Source organism: Emys orbicularis, chromosome 4 (assembly GCF_028017835.1).
Source record: "Emys orbicularis isolate rEmyOrb1 chromosome 4, rEmyOrb1.hap1, whole genome shotgun sequence".
NCBI lineage: Eukaryota > Metazoa > Chordata > Testudines > Emydidae > Emys > Emys orbicularis.
Genome location: NC_088686.1, coordinates 100,888,207 through 100,912,747, shown reverse-complemented (window position 1 = coordinate 100,912,747; position 24,541 = coordinate 100,888,207). Strand labels below are relative to the sequence as shown.

The following is a 24,541-nucleotide window of genomic DNA, read 5'->3' as shown; positions in this document are numbered from 1 at the left end:
GTTTGTGTTATGAATCCTGTTTGTGGTGTTTTTTCCAATTTAATGCTGATGTCGTTTACCTCATGTTATTAAACATTTTCTGCTACACTCAGACTCCGTGCTTGCGAGAGGGGAAGTATTGCCTCTTAGAGGCACCCAGGGGGTGGTATGTAATTGTCCCAGGTCACTGGGTGGGGGCTCGAGCCGGTTTTGCATTGCGTTATTGAAACGGAACCCCTAGATACAGAACCCGGCCCTTGTTGCTGCCAACTTAGATAGGCAGAAGGGTTACATTCCAATAACAATTTTGACTGATGCTGAGAGCAAAAATATAATAAATGGTTTTATTTCCTTGCCCAACTATATCTCTCATCCCCATTAACACACACTCCTTCTCCCTAACTCCAGGAGAGGGTTAATGGCTGTAAATCCTGAGTGGAGATAGTCACCTAACACTGGGTTGGGGGAAGCACCTACGTCCCTTTGAGGGGCAGGGCCTCATCCCCAAACAGCCATCTACACATGCAGACCCATCTCCTTGGCATTTCCTACTGGCTAGCTTAGGCAGCTCCTTGCTCAGTATGCTGGCTTCTGTGAATTTGTTTCTTAGGCACCTAACTCTCCCAATGCATAATATAGGATAATCATCATGGGAATTGTTTGGCTAGTGGCATATAAATATGGGGAAAACAAGACCTAGCCCAATAACATGAAGAAAAAAAATCGGCAATAGTTGTGGAAGTAGGGTAACATATCTTGCATGTATCTATCCTATTCCATATTAATCACAGAATCATAGAAACGAAGGGCTGGAAGGGTGCTCAAGAGGTCCTCAAGGCCAGCCCCCTGCGCTGAGGAAGAACCAAGTAAACTTAGACCATCCTTAACAGTTGTTTGTCCAACCTGTTCTTAAAAACCTCCAGTTGATGGGATTTCACAACCACCCTTGGAAGCCTATTTCAGAACTTAACTACAGTTATAGTTAGACATTTTTTCTTAATATCTAACCTAAGTCTACCTTAAAGCACATTAAACCCATTACTTCTTGTTCTACCTTCAGTGGACACGGAGAACAATTTATCACCATCCTCTTTATAACAACAGCCCTTAACATATTTGAAGACTTATCAGGTCCCCTCCATTCAGTCTTCTTTTCTCAAGATTAAACATGTCCAGGTTTTTTTTTTGTTTTTTTTGTTTTTTTTTTTTTAAAACCTTTCCTCATAGGTCAGGTTTTCTAAACCCTTTATCATTTCTGTTGCTCTCCTCTGGACTCTTTCCAATTTGTCCACATCTTTCCTAAAACATGGAGCCCCAAAATTGGACACATTACTAAAGCTGAGGCCTCCCCAATACTGAGTAGAATGGAACAATTACCTCCCATGTCTTACATATGAACTTCCTGTTAATATACCGCAGAGTGATATTAGTCTTTTAACCAACTGCATCACATTGTTGGCTCATACTCAATTTGAGATCCACTATAACCTGACAGATGCTTTTGAGCAGTACAACTACCTAGCCAGTTATTCCACATTTTGTAGTTGTGCCTTTGATTTTTCCTTTCTAGAGTGTAGTCCTTTTCTCTTGTCTTTATTGAATTTCATCTTGTTGATTTTAGATGAAGTCTCCAATTTGTCAAGGTCATTTTGAATTCTAATCCTGTCCTCCACAATGCTTGCAACCATGGGCGGTGGGTATAATAGGCCAGGGGAGGCTAAGCCTCCCCTAAAGGAAGCCTTGGCCCCGCCCATGCTCCACCCTCTCCCCCAAGCCAGCGGGACCTCAGTTTCAGCCGGAAGTCAGCAGCCTAGCACTGGGGCTGATGCGGGGGCTGCCAGGTGGCCCAGCGCTGGGGCCGGCAGGTGACCCGGCGCTGGGGATGGCCGGCGCTGGGGGTGGCAGGTGACCTGGGACTGGCCGGCAGCCTGGGGCTAGGGCTGGCAGTGGCTGGTGGCCTGCGGCTGGTGCTGAGAGCAGGCGGTGGCCCGGGATAGTTCCCGGGGTGCCTCTGGCCTCAGGTGGAAGGGGCAGGGCTGCATGGCTAGCCTCCCCAAAGGGGAGGCTCACAGCTGCCCATGCTTGCAACCCCTGCTCAGCTGGGCAGGAATAGATGGGACCTATAAAGCCCAGGAGCTGACAACAGACAGGGCTGTTGGGGAAAGAGCAGTCATGCACTGGGAGGAGGGAGTTGGTACTCCCAGGGACGGGGGGAGGGGGAGAGACCAGGAAGATTAGGAAGCAGCCTGGGCTGAGAGGGTAGAGCCCAGAACTGCTGAGCTGAGGGACCCTGGACTGGAACCCAAAGAAGAGGGTGGGCCCGGGTTCCCCTACTAGCCACTGGGGAAGTGGAACCATCATGGCAGCACAGGAGAAGACTGTCTGGGACTGTTTGCATAGAAAGACTGGGTAACCCCAGAAGGGCGAAAGACGGATGGTGACTCAGTTGGAGGGCCAAGTCATGAAGAGGGTCTGCAGGGTGAGAGGATGATAGGTGAGCAGGGCTGGCTCTAGCTTTTTTGCCGCCGCAAAGCAAAAAAAAAAAAAAAAAAAAAAAGAACGGCAGCCGCAGGGCTCGTGTGGAGGGCTGTCAAGGTAGCTTGCAGGGGGGTGAAGGGCGGTGCCTCGCAGCTGGGTGAGAGGGGCTCCCCCCTCTGGCCTTGGGGTGCCTCTCCCGGACGGGCAGGCGGAGCCCCCGGGGGGCTGCGGGAGGTGCTGGCTCAGCCGCTCCTTTAAAGGCGGCTCGGCTGGGCAGGGCTCAGAGCGGAACGGGAGGCGGAGGCCGGTGCAGGAGGCGGGGAGTGGCGTGTCCCGGGGAGCCCGGCGGCACGGTGAGCGGCGGGGATCGCTAGTTCCTGCCCCCCTGGCCGGGGTCCGTGCCCCTGCTGGGCTGGGAGTGGCGGAGCGCGGGGAGCCGGTGGGGGCTTCGGAGCTGCAGACCAGGCTGCCAAAGAAAAAAAAGAACCACGGCAGGGCGGCCGGAATGTGCCGCCCCAAGATTGGCCGGAATGCCGCCCCTTACAATGTGCTGCCCCAGGCACGTGCTTTCTCGTCTGGTGCCTGGAGCTGGCCCTGTAGGTGAGGCACCACCTGAAGAGGGCACAGCAATTGACAAAGCTTATCCCCAGGATGGCCAGCAGGAGGTGCCACTGTGGTGAGTGGGCCCCATGACAGTATCTCATACAAAGTAGAGCAGCTTCAACAGGAGAGATTGAGAGAGACCCATCTCAGAATACCTTATAGCCCACTATTTAGAGTACTGAGGGGGGATATCTGGTTTCAACTCTCTGCTCTAAATCAGGGAGGGGGTGATTTGAACCTGGGCCTCTTACATCCTAGGTGAGTACTCTAACCCTGGCCTATTGAGTTATTGCAATGCCTTTCCATAAGAGCTGGAATAGATTTGAAAGGTATACTGCCACCACTGTCAAGTTCCAAATTTAACCCATCTTAAAACAAAACAAAACAAAACAAAAATGGTTGTTTTTCATGCTCTCTCTTGATGACAAAAACAACCCTTCCACAACCCCCCTCCCAAACAAAACAAGTCAGGAGCAGCTAAAATCCCAGCTTCCTAGCTAGTTTACTTACTTACATGCATGTCAATCAGTTACTCTGTCTTTTGGCTCCATTCTTGAAAGAGGCAAAACATAAGCCTCCCCTTTTAATGCATGTACACACTGCACCTGCAGAGAAACCCAAGACCAGATTTCACTCTTGTGTTTTACATCATCTCAAACCCTCCGTGGAATAATTTCCTTGCTTTGTAATTCACTACAACTCTCATCTATATTAATATGTCCTAAAAAAAAAAAAAATCTGCCGAATTGCATGTCTCTTCTAGTAGAGAGAATATAATGAATAATTTAACATTTATAAATATAATTCAATAACATTTTACATTTAGTACCAATCTCCCCTCCCAGCTTTTCAAAACTATTCTTATCACTTCTATTTCTAATGTTTCAGTATGACTAACTTCAACAGTTAAATATAAAGATACCTATACCAATTACAACACTGACAAAAAGACAAAGGTAAGAAAAGTATATAACATCACATCTTTGGATACCATTAATGGTCCATTACAAATATGGAGACATTTTGCTATCTGATCCATTAGTTTGTTTTGCCCTACAGTAAAGTACAAATCAATAGTATGAATGTACTTTAAAAATATAAATCCATTAACTTCAAGGCACTTCAGGAGCTAAAGCAATATATTCATAATTGAAAAAAATCTCCAGTAAAAATGAGAAACTGTTTCCTGATTTTGGTTAATGTATGTTCCAGCTTAATCATCTCCTAGGTGAAAGCTATTGTCTCAAAGGATTGGTATTAGCACAAAATTCAGTGTCAGGAGATTGTGTATGTAATTTGCATTCTTCAGTGGATGTTGGCATGCAAACAAAACTACAGAACTTACTAACTTTCTGTTTGTCACATATTAAAATGCTGAGCTGACTCTCATAGAGTTCATATATTATGGAACTTCTGTGCTGGATTGTAGCTATACTAGTCATGTTTACTGTCACGAAGAGGTTAAATTCCAAATTAAGGGCTTGATCCTGCAAGTTATTATTCACACAAATATTCCTACTTCAGTCACGATAGATATATACAAAGTTATGGATGATATGAAGAGGTAATTTGGGTGCTGCTGTATAGTATGTGAACAAGAGGATATTCAATTAAATTGAAAAATCAACAGGAAATGCATTTTTACACAATGCAAAGTTAATTTGTGGGAGTAGTTACCAAAGTTATGGATGATATGAAGAGGTAATTTGGGTGCTGCTGTATAGTATGTGAACAAGAGGATATTCAATTAAATTGAAAAATCAACAGGAAATGCATTTTTACACAATGCAAAGTTAATTTGTGGGAGTAGTTACCAAAAGATATCATTAAGGCCAAGAACTTAATAGGTTTAAAAAAGGATTAAAACATTTATATTTATTTAATAATGAGAATACCTACAGTTACATTAGATAGATTAAAACTTTTTTAAAAGAAAGGATAAACTCTCATGTGTTAGGGCATAAACCAACCACTAACTGACAGAATTGGCAAAAAAACTTCCCCTATGGGCAGTGTAATAAATGTGTAACACACAGGTGTGCTGCTAAAAGGCTGAACTTTATGGCCTATCAGTCATCTAATTAGGGTCTGCATACAAAGTTTGATACCCCTGACACTTTACAGGCTCTGGAGTGGGGCCAGGGATGAGGGGTTTGGGATGCAGGAGGGGGCTCTGGGTTTGGGGGGCTCAGGGTTGGGGTAGGGGGTTGGGGTACAGGAGGGGATCAGGGCTCTGGGCTGGGGGTGCAGGCTCTGGGGTGGGGCCAGGGATGAGGGGTTTGGGGTGTAGGAGGAGGCTTTGGGTTGGGGAGGCTCAGGACTGGGGTAGGGGATTGGGGCATGGGCTTACCTGCGGCAGCTCCTGGTCAGTGGCACAGTGGGAGTGCAAATGCAGTATTCCTGCCTGTCCTGGCACCGCAGACGGCGCTGCGCCCCAGAAGCAGCCAGCAGCAGGTCCGGCTCCTAGACGGAGGTGTGCAGGCGGCTCCCCACGGTTCTCGCCCACAGGCACCGCCCCCCACCAGCTCCCATTGAGGGTGGAGCTGGTGCTTGGGGTGAGGGCAGCCCCATGGCCCCCCAGCCTAGGAGCCGGACCTGTTGCTGGCTGCTTCCGGGGCACAGCGCGGTGCCAGAACAGGTAGGGACAAGGCAGCACCGTGGCGCTGACGGGACTTTTAACGGCCCAGTCAGTCTGACCAAAGCCACCGTGAGCCAGTGCCTGACATGTCGCAACCCAGTACTGGGTCAGGACCTGCAGTTTGAAAAGTCTAGAGACTTTGGGGCTGATCCAGAGGCCACTGATGTCCAAGGGAATCTTTCCATTGACCTGGGCAGGCTTTGGATCAGGTCCTACATTTTCCACTTCTTTAAAGTGCTCTTGAAATGTGTTTGACACAGGTGATTTGAGAAGGCTACATTTCGTGGCGCATTGGGCTGGGAACATCCCCTTGGGAGCTCCTCCACCCCGCCGGCAGCCAGGCGGCTCAGGGGTGAAGCACCAGGAGATGGCACTGTCCCCCCGAGCTTGGGAGGTGGAGGCGGCAATTGACAAGAGACCCTTGTCCTGAAGCCTCGGTAAGGAACCAGCGCGGACTGGCTGCCCTGAACGGGTCCATGCAAGCCCTGACTCCCCTTCCACAGCCACTGCCACTGGGCGACTGGCCCCCAGCGCTCCGCGGCAGTGCGGTGTGTTTCCACCAGGGGCACTTGAGGTGGAACCCGCCTCCCCGAGCCTTCGCCTTGTGAGAAGTTCCCTGCTGTGCACAGTCACTCGGCTGCCCTGCCTGCAGCTGCTGCGGCTACAGGACAAGCCTAGTGCCGGGAGGAGAGACCGGCTCCCCCACTCGCCTCAGGTAGGGATCGGGGCTCGCCCTGCCGCCGCAGCGGGGGAGCTGGGGGACCCCACCTGCAGCCGGTCCCTTCACGCGGGCCTCTGGCGGCTCTGGGAGAGGCGGGAACCCCGCGCACCTCGCCTCGGCCTTTGCAGCCGGGCTCTCCGGCCGGGCGCTGCTTCCACTCTGCGGCGCGGGGCCAAGGTCAGGGTCCGGGCCCCCGCACAGCGGCTCCCGCAGCCGGCCGGCGTCACGCGCGGAGCCCAGCTGACCCGCTGCAAGAAGCCGCTGGCGGGCTGCCCGCGGGCAGGGCGGGACGGGACATGCCGGGGCTGCTGAATATAACACCCCGCCCCCGGCCCGCAGCGGGATGCTGCTGCGGAGCTTGCGGCCGGCGCCCCTGGGAGAGTCCCCGGCCGGGCAGGGGGCTGAGCGAGCCCCAGCGCTGCCTCCTCCTCCTCGGCGCTGAAGGTTTCTTCCCAGGCCAGCGCCGCCTGCGTCCTGGCGCTGCCTCCAGCATGGCTTTCCCTGGGGCACTAGGTGAGTCCTTCTTCCCCAGGGCGGCGCGGGGCTGGCACCGGGATCCGCTCACCTTGGGGCCGCTGCGCTGCAGGCGGCAGAGCAAATTGCAACACTGGAGCCGGAGCCTCCCCCGCCCGCTCCTGGCTGTCGTCGTCCGCCAGAAAGCGGCGGTATGGTCCTGGTTCAAGTCTCCTCCCTCAGAGAGCGGGCCAGGGCCAGATTTCCCCCCCTCTCAGCCCCTCACCCCTATGCTCCTGGCGGTCCCTGCGTGGAGGAGCAGAATAGGATTCCTCATGGTGGCTGGTGCAGCTCTGATTTTATAATAATCACGCCCTCTGAGTCAGTGGTTCTGAAGCTTTCCAGACCACTGTACCCTTTCAGGAGTCTGATTTGTCTTCCCAACCCCCAAGTTTCACCTCACTTAAACTACTAGCTTATAAAAATAGTGTCACAACACAGTATTCCTGAAAAATTGCTTACTTTCTCCTTTTTACCAGGTAACTAAAAATAAATCACTTAGAAATAAATATTGTACTTGCATTTCAGTGTATAGTAAATAGAGCAGTATAAACTAGTCATCAGTGTGAAATTTTACTTTGTACTGACTACTAGTACTTTTTATGTAGCCTGTTTTAAAACTAGGCAAATATTTAGATGAGTTGATGTAGCTCCTGGTTGAGAACCACTGCTTTAAACTTCCTGATCAATCATTGTCTTTTAAGTAATCATCCTGTCAGGTAGTGTCTAGCACAGTCCTCTCATACTTTACGAGTTTAAGAGAAATAACTCCCACACAAGTTAAAGACAACTACAGCAACCTTGGGATAGCAGGGGGAAAAAAACAAAAACACAAGGATCAGGAAAGGACAGAGGGTTTTCTGAATACTGCATAATATTCAGCCTCTCCTCCCAGAGTGGATAAATGTTTCATCATTTCCTCTTTCCCAAATCACAACAGCAGTGAGCCATTTTTACTTTGGGAAATTAAAATTTGCTAGGTGGGGGATTCATTTTATTTTAAAGGAGTACAGTAAATATTGAAGTGTATCAACTTACCAACTCAGCCCAAGGAGATTAGAAATTGCATAGTGAGTGAAGAGTCATTTCGCAATTTTTATGTTTATTAAGTTTTCTTCAGTGATGTGAACTGACCTATTAATGTAAACAAAACACAGCCTACTTGGAAGACAAGAGATGCCTGCACCTGTCATTTGCCCGAAAAAGGAGTACAGGAACAAGCACTGTCCTGAAGAAAAATAGTTTGGTGTTAGTGGAGAATAGGGGTTTATGTATACATAGATAAAATGAAGTGAAAAGTTGACATTTGGTGTAATGACTTAAAATTCACTTTGTTAATCAGAATAGGCTAAGTACTGAAGTCTATCAGGCAAGCGGTTTCCTACTGTACTTCAGTTTTTAACAGTTATGTAACTAAGGCCATTTTTACACTAGGAAAGTGATCAGTCACTGACAATGATTGTTCAGCAGTGGATCCCTCTCTAGGCCTACTCAGCCAATGATGAAACTGCTACTATAGATGGGACAAAACCATTTTTCAGCTCCATGTTCCACTAGGACTAGCAGAGGTGGTTTTACAGCAAAACACAGGGTGCCCTGGCATGGGCCCCCCTCATGACAGGGAGCTGCAGGGGCAGAAGCTTGGTCCTGCTGGCTCCTGGGACTCCTGCTGCAGTCTCTGCACCCACCAGCAGCCAAGGTCCCCCTCCCCCACTTCCTCCCCCGAGTGTACCGCTTTCCCATCCCTCCCTGCGCTTCCCCTGCTGCCAACACTCAGGTCACTCCGGGAGGGAGGGGGAGGAGCAGGGGCCACAGCACGCTCAGGGGAGGAGGTGGAGAAGAGGCAGTGGTGGGGCCTTGGGGAAGGGGGGGGAATTGGGGTGGGGCAAAGCAAAGGTGGGGTCCCCGCACTCCTCCACATGTACCCCCCCCCCAACCCCCTGCCTTGAGCCGCTCAGGGCAGGGGACTGGGGTGGGGTAGGGCAGGGGGCTGAGAGCACCCCCATGACCCCAGACCACACCCCTGCCCCGTGCCCTGACTCCTGTACCCCCCACCCTGAGCACCAAATGGAGCTCCTGCACCCCCCCCACATTCCCACCTGCACCCCTCGCACCAAATGGGAGCTGCCCCAGGTAAGCGCTCCACACCCCAACCCCCTGCCCCAGCTCTGAGCCCTCCCTGCACCCTAAGTTCTGACTAGACCCTGGACCCCAATGTTTTTTTTACTGTTTTTTAAATAAAGCCTCTTATCCAAAGCACTTTACAATAGTTAGCTAACGGTACAAACAATATCTGGAAAGATCATTAAGTGGTCCACCGAGACCCTCAGCGATTTTTCGAGTGGTCTATGGAAAAATAAATTAGACTACAAAATACAATCAAGGTACCTCACTTTATTTTCATTTACTTCCTATTAATTATAGGAGGAGGATGAAGAAAAAAAATGAAAAACGGGGGCGGGGGGGGAGATAAGAGAATGTTCTTTTTCTTGGCTGGGTCCCAAGGGGGGGCCCCAAAAATGAAGCTGAGCACAGGGCCCCACTAACTCTAAATCCACCACTGAGGACCTAAAAGTCACAATATTACAACAACAAAACTTCAAAAACAGACTCCAACGAGAGACTGCTGAGTTGGAATTAATTTGCAAATTGGACACCATTAAATTAGGCTTGAATAAAGACTGGAGTGGATGGGCCATTACACAAAGTAAAACTATTTCCCCATGCTTCCTCTCCCCCCCCCCCCCCCCTCCAGTTCCTCACATCTCCTTGTGAATTGCTGGAAATGGGCCATTTTCATTACCACTACAAACAGTTCTTTTCCTCTCCTGCTGATAATAGCTCACCTTAACTGATCTCTCTCCTTATAGTGTGTATGGTAACACCCATTGTTTCAGAGAGAGAGAGAGAGAGAGAGAGAGAGGAGAGAGGAGAGGAGGGGTGGGGGGGCGGTGTGTGTGTGCTGTATTTTCCACTACATGCATCCGATGAAGTGGGCTGTAGCCCACAAAAGCTTATGCTCAAATAAATTTGTTAGCCTCTAAGGTGCCACAAATGGGGGAGGGATAGCTCCGTGGTTTGAGCATTGGCCTGCTAAACCCAGGGTTGTGAGTTCAGTCCTTGAGGGGGGCCATTTAGGGATCGGGGGGGGGAATCTGTCTGGGGATTGGTCCTGCTTTGAGCAGGGGGTTGGACTAGATGACCTCCTGAGGTCCCTTCCAACCTTGATATTCTATGATTCTACTCCTGTTTTTTTTGCTGATACAGACTAACACGGCTGCTACTCTGAAACACTGAGGACTAGTCATACTATCTTTAATGGAGCTGATTTGGTCCTACATTCACTAGCTGTGAACTGTTTCCAACACCACCTGAGGCAGCCTAGGAAGTCCTTATTACTGACAATTATTGTCAGCAGCTATATCTGGGTCTAACTATTATTAGAGACACAAGGTGGGTGAGATAATATATTTTATTGGACCAACTTCTGTTGGTTAGAGAGACGAGCTCTGTGTGGCTTGAAAGTTTGTGTCTCACAAACAGAAGTTGGTCCAATAAAAGATATTACCTCACCCACCTTGTCTTTCTACTATCCTAGGATTGTCACAGCTGCAACAATACTGCATGCAACTGTTGCTGACAACAATGGCTACAGAGGTCAGTAGAAAGATTCCTATGACTTTAATGAGATGAGAGTGAGAAACTGACATTAGAAGCTCAATTTGGATACATATTGCATTGTCACTGCATTACTAGGTCAACCATGTGTATAGAAGTTGTTCTAAGATTATACTTGATTTTGTGAAAGTTTAATATTTGGTGTTATCATATTGCTGCTGAACAGAAAAGCTTAAGGGTATATCTGAACTCAATGGGAGTCTTTCCATTGATTTCCCTGGGCTTTGGATCAGATGCAAGATAAGAATAAAAATATCCAGTAAATCACCATTACTAACTGCTTTTTGGAACAGCTAGTCCTAGAACCCACAAGGAGAGGGGCAATTCTTGATTTAGTACTAAATGATGCACAAGATCTCGTCCAAGAGGTGAATATAGCTGAGCCACTCGGTAATAATGACCATAATGTATTTAAATTTAACATCCTTGGGGAGGGGGAGAGATACCAAAGAAATCCACCACAGTAGCATTTAACTTCAAAAAGAGGAACTACACAAAAGTGAGGAGGCTAGTTAAACTGAAATTGATATACCTGTGTAATAAATTAAGGTAGGTGTGTGTGTGTGTGTGTGTGTGTGTGTGTGTGTGTGTGTGTAGGTAGCTTCTTTTGATGGACACCCAGCCAGTTAGCTGTAAAATCCCTCTTGGTAGCTGTCCTTTATTTGCTTTACCTGTAAAGGGTTAAAAAGTCCCCCAGGTAAAGGGAAAAAAAAGTGGGCACCTGACCAAAAGAGCCAATGGGAAGGTAGAACTTTTTAAAATTGGGAAAGAAACTTTCCCTTTGTCTGTTGTTCTTTGGGCTGGAGGAACAGAGCAGCCATGCTATAAGCAGCTAAGCCAAGTATGATTATAAGTCATCAGCTCATGCCTAGAACTACTTATCTGAACTCCAAATGTGTAAGTAGATCAGAATGTTTAGCTAGACGTGATTAGGGTTATTTCTTATTGGCTTGTGGATCTCCTCTGTGCTAACCCCTGATGCATTTGTTTGCTTGTAACCTTTAAGCTGAACCCCCAAGAAAGCTATTTTGGGTGCTTGAGTTTTGAAATTTCTCTTAAAATCTAGCAAAAGCCTAAGTTCCAGATGCATTTTCTTTCTTTTGGTTTTTAATAAAGTTTACCTTTTTTAAAAACAGGATTGGATTTTTGGTGTCCGAAGAGGTTTGTGCATGTTGTTTGATTAGCTGGTAGCCACAGCTAATCTCTTTTTTTTCCTTTCTCAGCTTTTTCCTGGAGGGAGGGTGAAAGGGCTTGAGGGCACCCCACAAGGAGGAATTCCCAAGTGCTCCTTCCTGGATTCAAAGGGGGTTTTGTTGCATTTGGGTGGTGGCAGCGTTTACCAAGCCAAGGTCAGAGAAAAGCTGTGACCTTGGGAGTTTAATACAAGCCTGGAGTGGCAAGTATTAATTTTTAAAATCCTTGAGGGCCCCACTTCTGCACTCAGAGTGACAGAGTTGGGATTCAGCCTTGACAACCTTTTATTATGGTTGTGACGTTGTGCAGTCTACATGGTTTTATAAAAACATGACAATAAGTGAATATAATGTAACTGGGATAGTTTTATAAAAAAATTGATAATAAGTGACTATAATGCAAATGGGATATGCTTTGTGCAAAAGGTCTCTTGTAAGATATCATTACAAAGCTCATAATCTACTGAGTGTGATCAACCTATTTGTAGAAATGTACCACTCTTGTATCTAAAACTAGAAATATAAAATGTAACTCTGAGGGCCTATTGTAATTATGTAAAGTGTGGGCCATTAATGATGGTTTGGAATCTTGATGACTCCCATTAACCAGAACCATTGTCTGCAGATGGCTGTTTACCTGTGAGTCTCCCTGTATATGTGTGTGCTGGCAAGTGAGTAATGAAGTCTTGCAGTGACATGTGATCATGTCACCTGAACTGGAATCCATCTTTAACCTGGTGCTTTTCCAGTGAGGGGGGGTGGAAACCCAGAAGGACAAAGGGTTCCCGCCTTATGCAAAAGATATATAAAGGGGTGGAACAGAAGAGAGAGGGAGAGAAGCCATCATGAAGAATCCCCTAGCTATCACGTGAGCTGCAACAAGAGCTGTACCAGGGGAAAGAATTGTGCCCAGGCCTGGAAGGTGTCCAGTCTGAGAAAAACTTACTGAAGCATCTCTGAGGGTGAGATTATCTGTATTCAGTTTGATTAGGCATAGATTTGCGCATTTTATTTTATTTTGCTTGTGACTTACTTTGTTCTGTCTGTTACTACTTGGAACCACTTAAATCCTACTGTCTGTATTTAATAAAATCACTTTTTATTTAGTAATTTACTCAGAGTATGTATTAATACCTGGGGGAGCAAACAGCTGTGCATATCTCTCTATCAGTGTTATAGAGGGCGAACAATTTATGAGTTTGCCCTGCATAAGCTTTATGCAGGGTAAAACGGATTTATCTGGGTTCAGACCCCATTGGGAGTTGGGCATCTGAGTGCTAAAGACAAGCACACGCCTGTGAGCTGGTTTCGGGTAAACTTGCAGCTTTGGGACAAGTGATTCAGACCCTGAGTCTTTGTTAGAGCAGACTGGAGTGTCTGGTTCAGCAAGACAGGGTGCTGGAGTCCTGAGCTGGCAGGGAAAACAGAAGCAGGGGTAGTCTTGGCACATTGGGTGGCAGCTCCCAAGGGGGTTTCTGTGATCCAACCCGTCACAGTGGAAAAGCACCAGGTTAAAGATGGATTCCAGTTCAGGTGACATGATCACATGTCACTGCAAGACTTCATTACTCACTTGCCAGCACACACATATACAGGGAGACTCACAGGTAAACAGCCATCTGCAGACAATGGTCCTGGTTAATGGGAGTCATCAAGATTCCAAACCATCATTAATGGCCCACACTTTACATAATTACAATAGGCCCTCAGAGTTACATTTTATATTTCTAGTTTTAGATACAAGAGTGGTACATTTCTACAAATAGGTTGATCACACTCAGTAGATTATGAGCTTTGTAATGATACCTTACAAGAGACCTTTTGCACAAAGCATATCCCATTTGCATTATAGTCACTTATTATCAAATTTTTTATAAAACTATCCCAGTTACATTATATTCACTTATTGTCATGTTTTTATAAAACCATGTAGACTGCACAACGTCACAATGGTATTTAAGAGGCGTAAACTATATGTATACCCCAAATGCCCCCCCCAAAAAAGAAAAAAAATCAATTGGACCACCAAAAGAATGCCACCATGGTTAAATTGAGTAAAAGGTAGTTAGAGACAAAAAGTCATCCTTTAAAAACTGGAAGTCAAATCCAACTGAGGAAAATCAAAAGGAGCACAAACCCTGTCAAGTCAATTGTAAAAGTTTCAGAAGGCAGGCCAAGACAAAAACTAACAGCAATATTTTTTTAAAGTACATCAAAAGTAAGAAGCCTGTCAAACAATCAGTGGGGCCACTGAACAATCCATGTGCTAAAGGAGCACTCAAGGAAGATAAGGCCATTGCGGAGAAATTAAATGAATTCTTTGCATTAGGCTACACTGCAGAGGATGAGAGAGAGATTCCCAAACCCGAGCCATTCTTTTTAGGTGACAAATCTGAGGAACTGTCCCAGACTGAGGTGTCAGTAGAGGAGATTCCGGAACAAAATGATCAATTAAAACAGTAGTTAGTCACCAGAACCAGATTGTATTCACCCAAGAGTTCTGAAGGAACTTAAATATGAAATTGCAGAACTACAAATGTGGTAGGTGACCTGTCACTTAAATCAGCCTCTGTACCAGATGACTGAGGATAGCTAAAGTAATGACATTTTTAAAAAAAGGCTCCAGGGGCAGTCCTGGCAATTACAGGCCAGTAAGCTTAACTTCAGTACCAGGCAAATTGGTTGAAATAGAATTATTGGACACATAGATGAATACAACATGTTGGGGAACAGTCAACATGGGTTTTGTAAAGGGAAATCATGCCTCACCAACTTAGAATTCTCTGAGGGTGTCAGCAAGCATGTGAACAAGGGTGATCCAGTGGCTATAGTGTACAGTACTTAGATTTTCAGAAAGCCTTTGACAAGGTCCCTCTCCAAAGGCTCTTTAGCAAACAAAGCAATCCTGAGATAAGAGGGAAGGTCCTCTCATGGATCAGTAACTAGTTAAAAGATAGGAAACAAAAAGGTAGGAATAAATGGTCAGTTCTCACAGCAGAGAGAAGTATATAGCAGGATCCCCAAGGATCTATATTGTGACCAGTGCTGTTCACTGTATTCATGATCTGGGGAAAAGGGTAAACAGTGAGATGGCAAAGTTTGTAGACAATACAAAATTACTCAAGAGTTAAGTCCAAAGCTAACTACAATAAGAGTTACAAGGGGATCTAACTAAACTGGGTGACTGGGCAACAAAATAGCAGATGAAATTCAAAGTAATACACTCTGGAAAACATAACCCCAACTATACATACAGTATGATGAGGTCAAAATTATGTTACCACTCAAGAAAGATCTTGAGGTTATCATGGATAGTTCTCTGAAAGCATCTGTTCAATGTGCAGTGGCAGTCAAAAAAAGCTAACAATGTTAGCCACCATTAGGAAAGGGATGGACAGACAGACAATATCATAATGCCACTATATAAATCCACCTTGAATATTGTGTGCAATTCTGGTCACCACATTTCTAAAAAAGATACATTAGAATTGGAAAAAGTACAGAGAAGGGCAACAAAAAACTATTGGGGTATGGAACAGCTTCCACATGAAGAGACTGGGATTGTTCAGCTTTTCTGAGCCACCCCATGTGCATACCCAGCTTGGCAGGTGAAGCCCAGTGTCTGGGGGCACCAAGGCTAGAAAGAGGGCATGGCATCAGGGGAGACGCTGAGCGAGCACAGCCTGTCATTGCTCATCCACCCAAAAGTTGGGCCCACCCAAATTTTCACTCCTAGCTACGCCACTGATGGACAATCAGCCTGTGGAACTCGTTGCCAGGGGATGTTGTGAAGGCCAAAACTATAACTTGATTCCAAAAAGATTAGATAAGTTCATGGAGAATAGGTCCATCAGTGGCTAATAGCCAAGATAGTCAGGGACAGAACCCCATGCTCTGGGTATTCCTAAACCTCTGACTGCTAGAAGCTGGGACTGGACGATAGGAAATGGAGCACTAGATAAATTGCCCTGTTCTGTTCATTTCCTCTGAAGCATGTGGCACTGACCACTGTTGGAAGACAGGATACTGGGCTAGATGGACCATTGGTCTGACCCAGTATGGCCATTCTTATGTTTTTATTTATAAATTCACTATTTTCTCAACCTACATCAGCTTTTTAGACTAAAAGCAAGAGCAAATCTCAAATCAACTGTGGAAACAGGTGGATGTTAATTAGAAGAATCTTTTAGATTGAGAAAACAGGCTGACATATCAAAAGGATCAATATTTGAAGCCTGCAGCGTGTTTGCAGAAATATTGTAATATGGGCATTGACAAAATCATGCCAAGTTGTCATGACCCAGACTGGTTTTTAGCATAAGACAAACTTTTAAAATAAACACCACAGTAACTGAATATGTATTTTAAAAAAAAAAATACAAAGAGGCACCTGAAATGCAAAGGTCAGATCCAGACTTTCCAAAGGTATTTGGATCCAATTTTTTGATGCATGTTCACATCTATTTTTAAACCCAAATAAATACAATGGAATCTGGCTCAAAATAGCACCTATCATACCCAAAAGTATTTAAAAATGCTTTACAAACTAATACTGCTGGGCAATAACTTGCTCACAGTTTTCCCTGAATTGCTACCATATGTATCAAGTTCCAGGCTGGGGATAGTGTGTGTGAAGGAGTTCAACAAACAAAACTGTAGAGTTGCAGAAGAAACTCTAAAAGATCATCTATAGTGGCGCAGCTATAAAAAAAACTCCAGACTTTTTATGATGGAAAGATATTAAAATAGAAACACTAAATATAAAAACAGCTTTAAAAAAAAAATTAAAAACTCAATAGAAACTACAGTCCATACCCTGCCTCCCTCTCACATGCAGATCAAAGCAAGTTATGAGCTGTTAGAAAACTAATTAAAAACCTCTGCTGAGCTAAATACAGCATTTCAACTTCTGTATTTAAAAGTTACCTCTACTTCACAAGCGCTCCATGACAAACAAAAGGTAAAGATATGCAAATATGACTGAATTTAAAATCAGTTTTCAACTTGTATATGGGTATGGAATTGATTTAAAGACACTGGAGTAGAATAGGAGGCAGGAAGGAATTCTGCTAGTGTGACTTCCCATGCTAGTATGGCTTCCCACTTTATTAATCATAGAATATCAGGGTTGGAAGGGACCTCAGGAGATCTAGTCCAACCCCCTGCTCAAAGCAGGGCCAATCCCCAACTTTTTTTTTTTTTTGCGCCCCAGATCCCTAAATGGCCCCCACAAGGATTGAGCTCACAACTCTGGGTTTAGCAGGCCAATGCTCAAACCACTGAGCTATCCCTCCTCCTGTATTTGTTTTGTTCAGAATGAATACTTGTAACTTTCTCCATTGAATATATATTACATTACAAAAACTCACTGCTTGTGGAAATGCAGGGAATTTGTATAATTTCTAGCACCAAGTCTCAATAGGTTCATATGTACATGTGTCTTGGGAATGCCCAATAATATGAGAATTTTGGTAACATTATGACAGACTGACAGTCTAATATACTGAACAAACTTTATGGAATTCAGAAACTTAAAATCAATAAGGTTAAACTTTATTGAATTAGGGTTAACACCTTTAGAGTACATTGTATAAATATATGCCATTGCGTACGTGTTATCGTGGCATTGTATATACCTTCTCTAGCAGGGTAGGGGATGCTAATGTACTTCCTCTGTTATCAAGGTTCTGAAGCCACTCTCCTGGGTTTTTTGGATAAATAGCCTGGGTTTTAAACAGACTGAGTACCTTTTTCCTGACCAAAAACCAGACAGGACCCCTGGTGCATATGTAACGCCAAGAGACCCCAGTTGTCGGCGGGTGGGATTGAACCAGGGACCTCTGGAGCTTAGTGCATGAGCCTCTACCGCAGGGGTAGGCAACCGGTGGCCCACAAGTTGATTTTCAGTGGCACTCACACTGCCTGGGTCCTGGCCACTGGTCCAGGGGGCTCTGCATTTTAATTTAATTTTAAATGAAGCTTCTTAAACATTTTTAAAACCTTATTTACTTTACATACAACAATAGTTTAGTTATATATTATAGACATAGAAAGAGACCTTCTAAAAACGTTAAAATGTATTACTGGCACGCGAAACCTTAAATTAGAGTGAATAAATGAAGACTCAGCACACCACTTCTGAAAGGTTGCTGACCCCTGCTCTACCGCATGAGCTAAAAGCCAACTGGCTGTTAGCTAAGGCTATAGAGCAGACTCATTTTATCTCTCTAAGTGGTCTCGGTGCGACTAGATGGGACAGAACACCACACCCGGGAGATGTGTGGGTTACAGATGGAGGGCCCTAATTCTTAAAGAAGGGGTGGAAGGATGGGGCCTACTGAGGCCCCATAAGGCTGTGCTTGTTCTGAGCGGAAGCTGTGATGAATTTGTCGTGACAAGAAAACCCATAGGGTGAGGTAGGACTGCTCCTGACAGAGCCCATATCAGAATTGGGTTGATGTCTGGGAAGCTTATTAGCATGCAGGTTATTTTACTGTTTAATAAGTTTTCTTTGTAGTGTTTTTACCTTAAAAATAAAATAGATTTGCATAAAAAGAATGGTGTGGTCACTTATCCCTGTTGACAAACTTTCTGTTCTCAGTCTCCGAAGTGAAAGCAAGCAGGTGTGCTTGGCAGCCTGTCTCAGTAGAGTCAGGGAACTGTGCAGCCTGGAAATACCCTGGTCAGAAGGGAGTGAGAGACAGGTATCAGCCCAAGAAAAGCAATGGCTAGGGCTCTGGACGCTTGAGAGTGGGTGCCCTTGCCAGACCACTGTGGGGAAATACAGATGCAGTTGCCCTGACCTGTGACACAAGGTTGTGAATCACATAAAGATTAGTGCAAGTGAACTTCCTTATTAATCATACTTGCCTTCTCTATATCTTCACATAGAAGATGATAAATACAAGAGTATCCTTCAGCCCAAGCAGCATTACTCAGCAATGGAAATCTCATCTTACCCTATACCATATGATCATCTGGCACAGAGAATGGCCTTTCATTCAGTCTCATTTCTCTTCAATCAGCCTTAAGGCAGTGGCATTTTTGTGCCTAAATCAATTTGTACCTAACCAATTTGTTAGAAGTGTTACTTTCTGATGGAAGTAACAAAATTTATCCTCTGAGTTTAAAAAAAAGTCCTAATTCACAAATTAAACTGAGCTCCACAACAAACATACTCAAAGGATTCCCTTGATTCTTATGACAGATTGGTTGTTGCCTTATGTACTATTGACTACTGTTAAGCTAGTGTCCTGTAGTGTGCTTCATAGCTAGTGTGCTGTAAATTGTATGCATGCACACACTTTTTCTCTCATTCTAAACTTATTTTAGTTTCAGTAGAAATGCCATGAAATAATTGTTTTATTCAACTTTTAGTTACAATTCTGTGAACTGGCTTGTTTTTTCTTATTAGCAGAGATGCCTAGGCAATTTCCAAAGCTGAACATTTCTGAGGTTGATGAGCAGGTACGGCTTCTAGCAGAGAAGGTATTTGCTAAAGTTCTCCGAGAAGAAGACAGCAAAGATGCCTTGTCACTATTCACTGTGCCTGAAGACTGTCCTATTGGGCAGAAAGAGGCTAAAGAGAGGGAACTGGAGAAGGAGTTGGCAGAACAGCATTCTGTGGAGACAGCTAAGAGGTTTGTTCAGTAGCCATTGTTTTCCTGGAAAAAATGTTTAAAGTGGGTTTTAGAATTACATACAGGAATACATCACAAATGGCATGATACTCATCCATAATACTTGAACACAGAAGCCAGCACAACCTGTGCTGTATGATTTAGAATGTGTTGCTTTATTGCACGTGTTCCTGGAAGTTGTAATACTGAATGTTTTGATATATACAAAGGGTCAAACTCTGGCAGCTGCTTTGCAACAAACAGTGTCTTGAAAAGGTAAACGTATGTTGCAAGTTGTAGAGTTTACTTGCATTCAGAATGCGACGAACACAACGCACATCACCACCTCACAAACATATTGCTATTGGACCAGATCCTGAGAGGTGCTCTTCACCTGCAGTACTCTTTAAAATAAATTAGTGGGAATTACAGGTTCTTAGCACTTGCTTGTTCTGATCCATTAAGGATGGGAATAATCTGCCCCAGGATTGTTCAGAGAGACCATTTCAAGGTCAGGGAACATACACACATGAACAGGTGGCTTTCACACCCTTTGTAAAGCCCCTTTGTCGCTCCTGTTGCAGATGATCTGGGGAGTGTCCTCTAACAGAATTAGAGAAGGATCCTGAGTTGGTGAGGTCATCCCCTGACATGTATTCCCAGTAATACACAAGTTCAACAAAACAGCACAGCTGGCGAGAGGCAAATACAAACTGAGATTCTTTCAATGTAAATAAAATCAGCAACACACTTAAGGAAGCTGGGTGTGTTTTTTGAAAACATGATTTTCAGTCTCAATGTTGAGTTTTAACACATCTAAACATTTACAGCAGTCAGGTTCAATGTTTTTGTTTTAGCTCTATAAAAATAGATGACAGCAAATGCTTGATTTTTAATCACTGAAGGAGAAACTGAGAAGTGTCATGGGCTCAAATGGGTTATTATTAGGGTTCCCTTAACTCAGAGATAAAGGCCATATGAGATCTAATAATAGATTGCCATCTATTAAACAAACATGAAGTTCTAAAAATACACATTCATTTTATTTTCCTTTGAGAAAAAGATTACTACAATTACATTATAATAAAAAACAAAGTCTGTATTTAAGTAACAGGGAAGCAAGGTAGAAAAGTGATTTAATTCTGCTATCAACATGATGATATTTGCTGAGATATTTTGGAGGTGAATCATGAAAGTTCAATTAGTGGGCTTCAGCAGTTGACATGGTCATAAAAATAAATTAAAAAAAAACAAACAAAAAACCCTCTACCTTGTCTTTCCACGCATTCAAACAACCATTTGATACTTTTTTTTTCTTGTGGAAAAACTTCTAACAGGATATTTAAACAAAACATATTTAATGTGGGAAAATGCCTTATAAAAATAGCTTCAATCAAGCTGTGTTTGGGTCTAAGTATTAGTACAGGCCTGATCCTGGTAAGTGGGATACTATATTTATACTGTTCACTTGTGGGGATGGGACTAGTAATCACCCTTGCCCTCAATGATTGAAGAACACTTATGGCCCAGTTCTGCCTACAAGTATAACTCCCACTGACTTCAATTCGTATTGAGTGACATTTTAAGAGGAGCTTCAGTATTGACTTCGGGGCGTGGGGGTTACACCTAAGTAAGTGAAAGTAGAATTTGGCTCTTGTGTATTATTTATACCACAAATTTGAGGAAGTGTTACAGAATTAATACAAATCCCCAGACTTCAGTGTTCCTTCTGTTTAAGGACTCTTATTGACACTGGATTGGAGAAGGAATCTTTAGAGGTTCTTGAAGTAGGTGCCAAGTTTTGCCATTGGTCACTGTTACTAGGCAATGGTGGCTCTGTATTTGCATTACTATTCAAGTTTTCCTGTAAGGTCATTTTAAAGTTTTGGCACATTTTCTGTAAAGTTATGAAGCGGGAGAAGTATACAGCACGCAAGTCACAGGTAATTCATTATTTCAAGTATATTTTAAATGTTTAGAAAAATAAATTGCAAGTAAGCTTTATAAGGGAGATTTAATTTAGTGGTATATAAATATATCTTTTACAAGATTGATTGCTAATCAGAACATTATGCATTGCCAGTCAGTTAAACTTGTCTTAAGCAAGGGATCAGCAAACAGTTTGCCTGATGAGGTGGGCTTTATCTTTGTACTGGAAACCTCATGTGGTATTCTAAAGTGGCAATTTAAAACAGGGATTTGATTTTGTTGTACAAATCCATTCCTGCTCTCTGAAGTAAAAGGCCAAATTCCCATTGAATATAAAGGGCATGATCCTGTTGAAGTCAATCAACTGAACGATTTTCCTCATATGGACAGAGCATGCCTTTGCTACTTACAAAACACCAGAAACACACCTGTATTTTTAAATGAAACCATACCTGTCAACTTGATATGTTTCTAAACCCTGCAGCTGTCACCAAGAATCAGAAGCCGATGTAATAGCTTTTGATGGTATATAACCACTTACCTTACCCAGTACACACCCACTCACATTCCTAGCTGCCATTTTATTAAGTTCTGGTGCAATAATGTTTTAAGAGTCAGAAATTTCTCAACTCCTGCTATATTAAGCACAGGTGTAGTGAACATATTTTCCACTCATTACAGTGACATCAATCTCTCACTTGAAAGTGATGCTGCTGCAACAGCACAAAAAAAAAAAAAAAAAAAAAAAAAATCTGCACACCAACTTTCAGTTATCTATTTTCTAAATCAGGGCTTATTGTGTGTGTGTTGTACATAAATTGCATGTAGCATGCTACAAGTGTCAGAAATATCACTGGACTAAACAGTTCAAAGCTCATTTTTATAAACCAAAATTTTTGAATAATTTGAAATCTATCATACTACAGAAAGCCTTCTAGAATGAAATACTTCTTTGCTATATAGACAGGTTTCTGATACATAACTTTTGATACCATGAATTCCTAGGAAGAAAAGTTTCAAGATGATTCGGTCCCAGTCCTTGTCATTACAAATGCCAACCCAAGAGTGGAAGGCACCATCAGTCAGTTCACTTCCCTCTCCTGCAACTCCAGTTCTTCCAGGTGTTGGTCAGCTAGTCCAAGTGCCATTTACAGTTCCAGAGTTTCAGAGAGTTACAATCGGTGGGGATTACTGTGCTGGGGTAAGAAATGTGTCAATTTTTTCTTTTAGTATTCTGGGTGGGAAAGGGGGCGGCGGGGGGGGGGGGGGAGAATAAAGAGAGAGGACTTATGCAGTGTGGAATGATTACCTATTATGGCCCTCCTGTTATACTTTGACATATCACACTGAAGTCAATGGGGTAGTACAGGTGTGATGAGGCAGAATTTGCCCCAGGTTATTTATGACTGTGTATATTAATTGGTAAGAAAAAAATGTAAAATATAACAAGGCATTAAATATGTGCTTTAGCATACAGAGATAGGAGGAAGAATGCTCTTGTGCTTAAAGCACTAGATTTGGACTCAACTCTTGGTTTTAACTTTGGGCTTTTTCACCAACTTCTTCTGTGACCTTGGGCAAGGCACTTAAGACCTGGGTCTTAAGTTTCAGACATAGGTGCCTAAATCCCAGTTTTAGGGTCCCTTGGTAAATGGTGCATAAATACTTAGTGTCATTGGGCGAGAGAGAAAATGACTAGTCCAGTGGTTAAGGCATCCACTGCAGAGGTGGGAGACCCAGAGTCCAGTCCCACTGCTCCACTCACTCCTTATTTATACACAGTGGAAGAGTTTCAGGAGGAGAGATTTAGGAAGCCCCATATCAGAATATTCCATAGGCCCAGAGAGCACTCTCCTGAGAGGTGAGACACCACTTTCAAATCCTCTCTATTTCTGCCAGAGAGGGGGGAATTGAACCTGAGTCTCCAACATGAGTGCTCTAACCACTAGACTAAAAATTAGTAGGTGGGCAGCAGCACAACCTCCTCCCCCCATTTTGTGTAGAGTGAGGGCAGGTGCCTAACTCATTGCCACAGGAAATGACTTAGCCACTTGACTCCAGGTGGTGGGTTCCCATTCATGGATTGCTAGCAGAGCTAGGTGCCTCTCTCCAGCCTGGACTTAGGCTCCTATCTCCGTCAGAGTGCCAGGGTTTAAGACACACTTCTGTCATAGGCATCTCCATTGGCTAGCTTAGACAGTTTCCCACATGATGTGCTGTCTTTTGTGAATCACATTCCGAGGCTCCTATCTCTCCCCATTCATTGAGGTTTTTAAGGTCAGGCTTGACAAAGCCCTGGCTGGGATGATTTAGTTGGGGATTGGTCCTGCTTTGAGCAGGGGGTTGGACTAGATGACCTGCTGAGGTCCCTTCCAACCCTGATATTCTATGATTGTATGGGGAGCCTAGCCACCTAACTTGGCTTTATGCATCACAGTGCTGCTCCTGTGATTTTCTAGACACTTAGAAGTAGGCGCCACACTGCTGAGCATTGCAATGTCTAAGTCAATTTGTGGATCCAGGCCTTAGACCCAAATCCTATTAAGGCTTCCACTTCTGGAAATAAAAATCTTGTTATTGCCCAAGTGGGTTCAAATGAATGACAAACTGACTTTTAATAGATGCTCCTGTTTCTCTTCTATCAGTATTTATACAGCTTCTCTTTTCAGGTTACAGTTGATGATTACGAACAGGCTGCGAAGGGCCTGGTGAAAGCTCTGCTAATTCGAGAGAAGTATTGTCGCCTTGCTTACCATCGCTTTCCAAGAACAACATCACAGTATTTATGCACTATGCAAGATGAAAAATGGAAGATGGAAGATGAAGTATGTCCAGGTACAATAGTCTTTTTTGTTGTTGTTGTTAAAGGGAAACCTATCATACTGTAGAAAACATTTGATTTCTGCGATTATTTCTATTTAGAATAAAAAGGCTACATTCTATTTTCCAGTCTGAATAAGCAAACACTAGATAGGGACTCAAGCTGCAAAGTTCATTCTGAATTTAAATTTTCCTGAAGTTCAGGCAGGTTTGGATGTGGGATTTTGGTCTGGAATAACCTCTAATTTAAACAAACAAACGCCCCTAACGACACACTGGAATTCTGACATTAGTATTTGCAGCAAACAAGAAACAGTAATGTAAATTACATTTTAACTACAGTAATGAGGGAGAAAGGTGTAGATCATTT

At 44.1% G+C, this 24,541-nt stretch overlaps 1 protein-coding gene and 2 long non-coding RNA genes across 10 annotated transcripts in view; 1 reads left to right on the top strand and 2 right to left on the bottom strand.

The window, feature by feature from the left end:
- LOC135878755 (uncharacterized) overlaps positions 1-3,656 on the bottom strand; it is a 56,293-nt gene extending 52,637 nt beyond the window's left edge. For both annotated transcript variants that reach the window (XR_010561399.1, XR_010561400.1), the window contains exon 1: positions 3,575-3,656. This is a non-coding gene — a long non-coding RNA (uncharacterized LOC135878755). The remainder of the gene's footprint in view (positions 1-3,574) is intronic.
- Positions 3,657-6,325: 2,669 nt separating this feature from the next.
- The window catches only part of AMPD3 (adenosine monophosphate deaminase 3), a 57,340-nt gene continuing 39,124 nt past the window's right edge, over positions 6,326-24,541 (top strand). For 3 of the 7 annotated variants that reach the window (XM_065404122.1, XM_065404127.1, XM_065404128.1), the window contains exons 1-4: positions 6,849-6,932; positions 19,218-19,443; positions 22,357-22,552; positions 24,021-24,186. In XM_065404122.1, coding sequence (XP_065260194.1) covers positions 6,911-6,932; positions 19,218-19,443; positions 22,357-22,552; positions 24,021-24,186 — 610 coding nt within the window. In that variant the 5' untranslated portion in view covers positions 6,849-6,910. Of the gene's footprint in view, positions 6,414-6,848; positions 6,933-10,530; positions 10,590-19,217; positions 19,444-22,356; positions 22,553-24,020; positions 24,187-24,541 lie in introns of those variants that run through there. The other 4 variants (XM_065404129.1, XM_065404126.1, XM_065404124.1 and 1 more) reach the window with 4 other exon arrangements.
- The window catches only part of LOC135878453 (uncharacterized), a 37,139-nt gene continuing 31,986 nt past the window's right edge, over positions 19,389-24,541 (bottom strand). The window contains exon 3 of the long non-coding RNA XR_010561393.1: positions 19,389-19,467. This is a non-coding gene — a long non-coding RNA (uncharacterized LOC135878453). The remainder of the gene's footprint in view (positions 19,468-24,541) is intronic.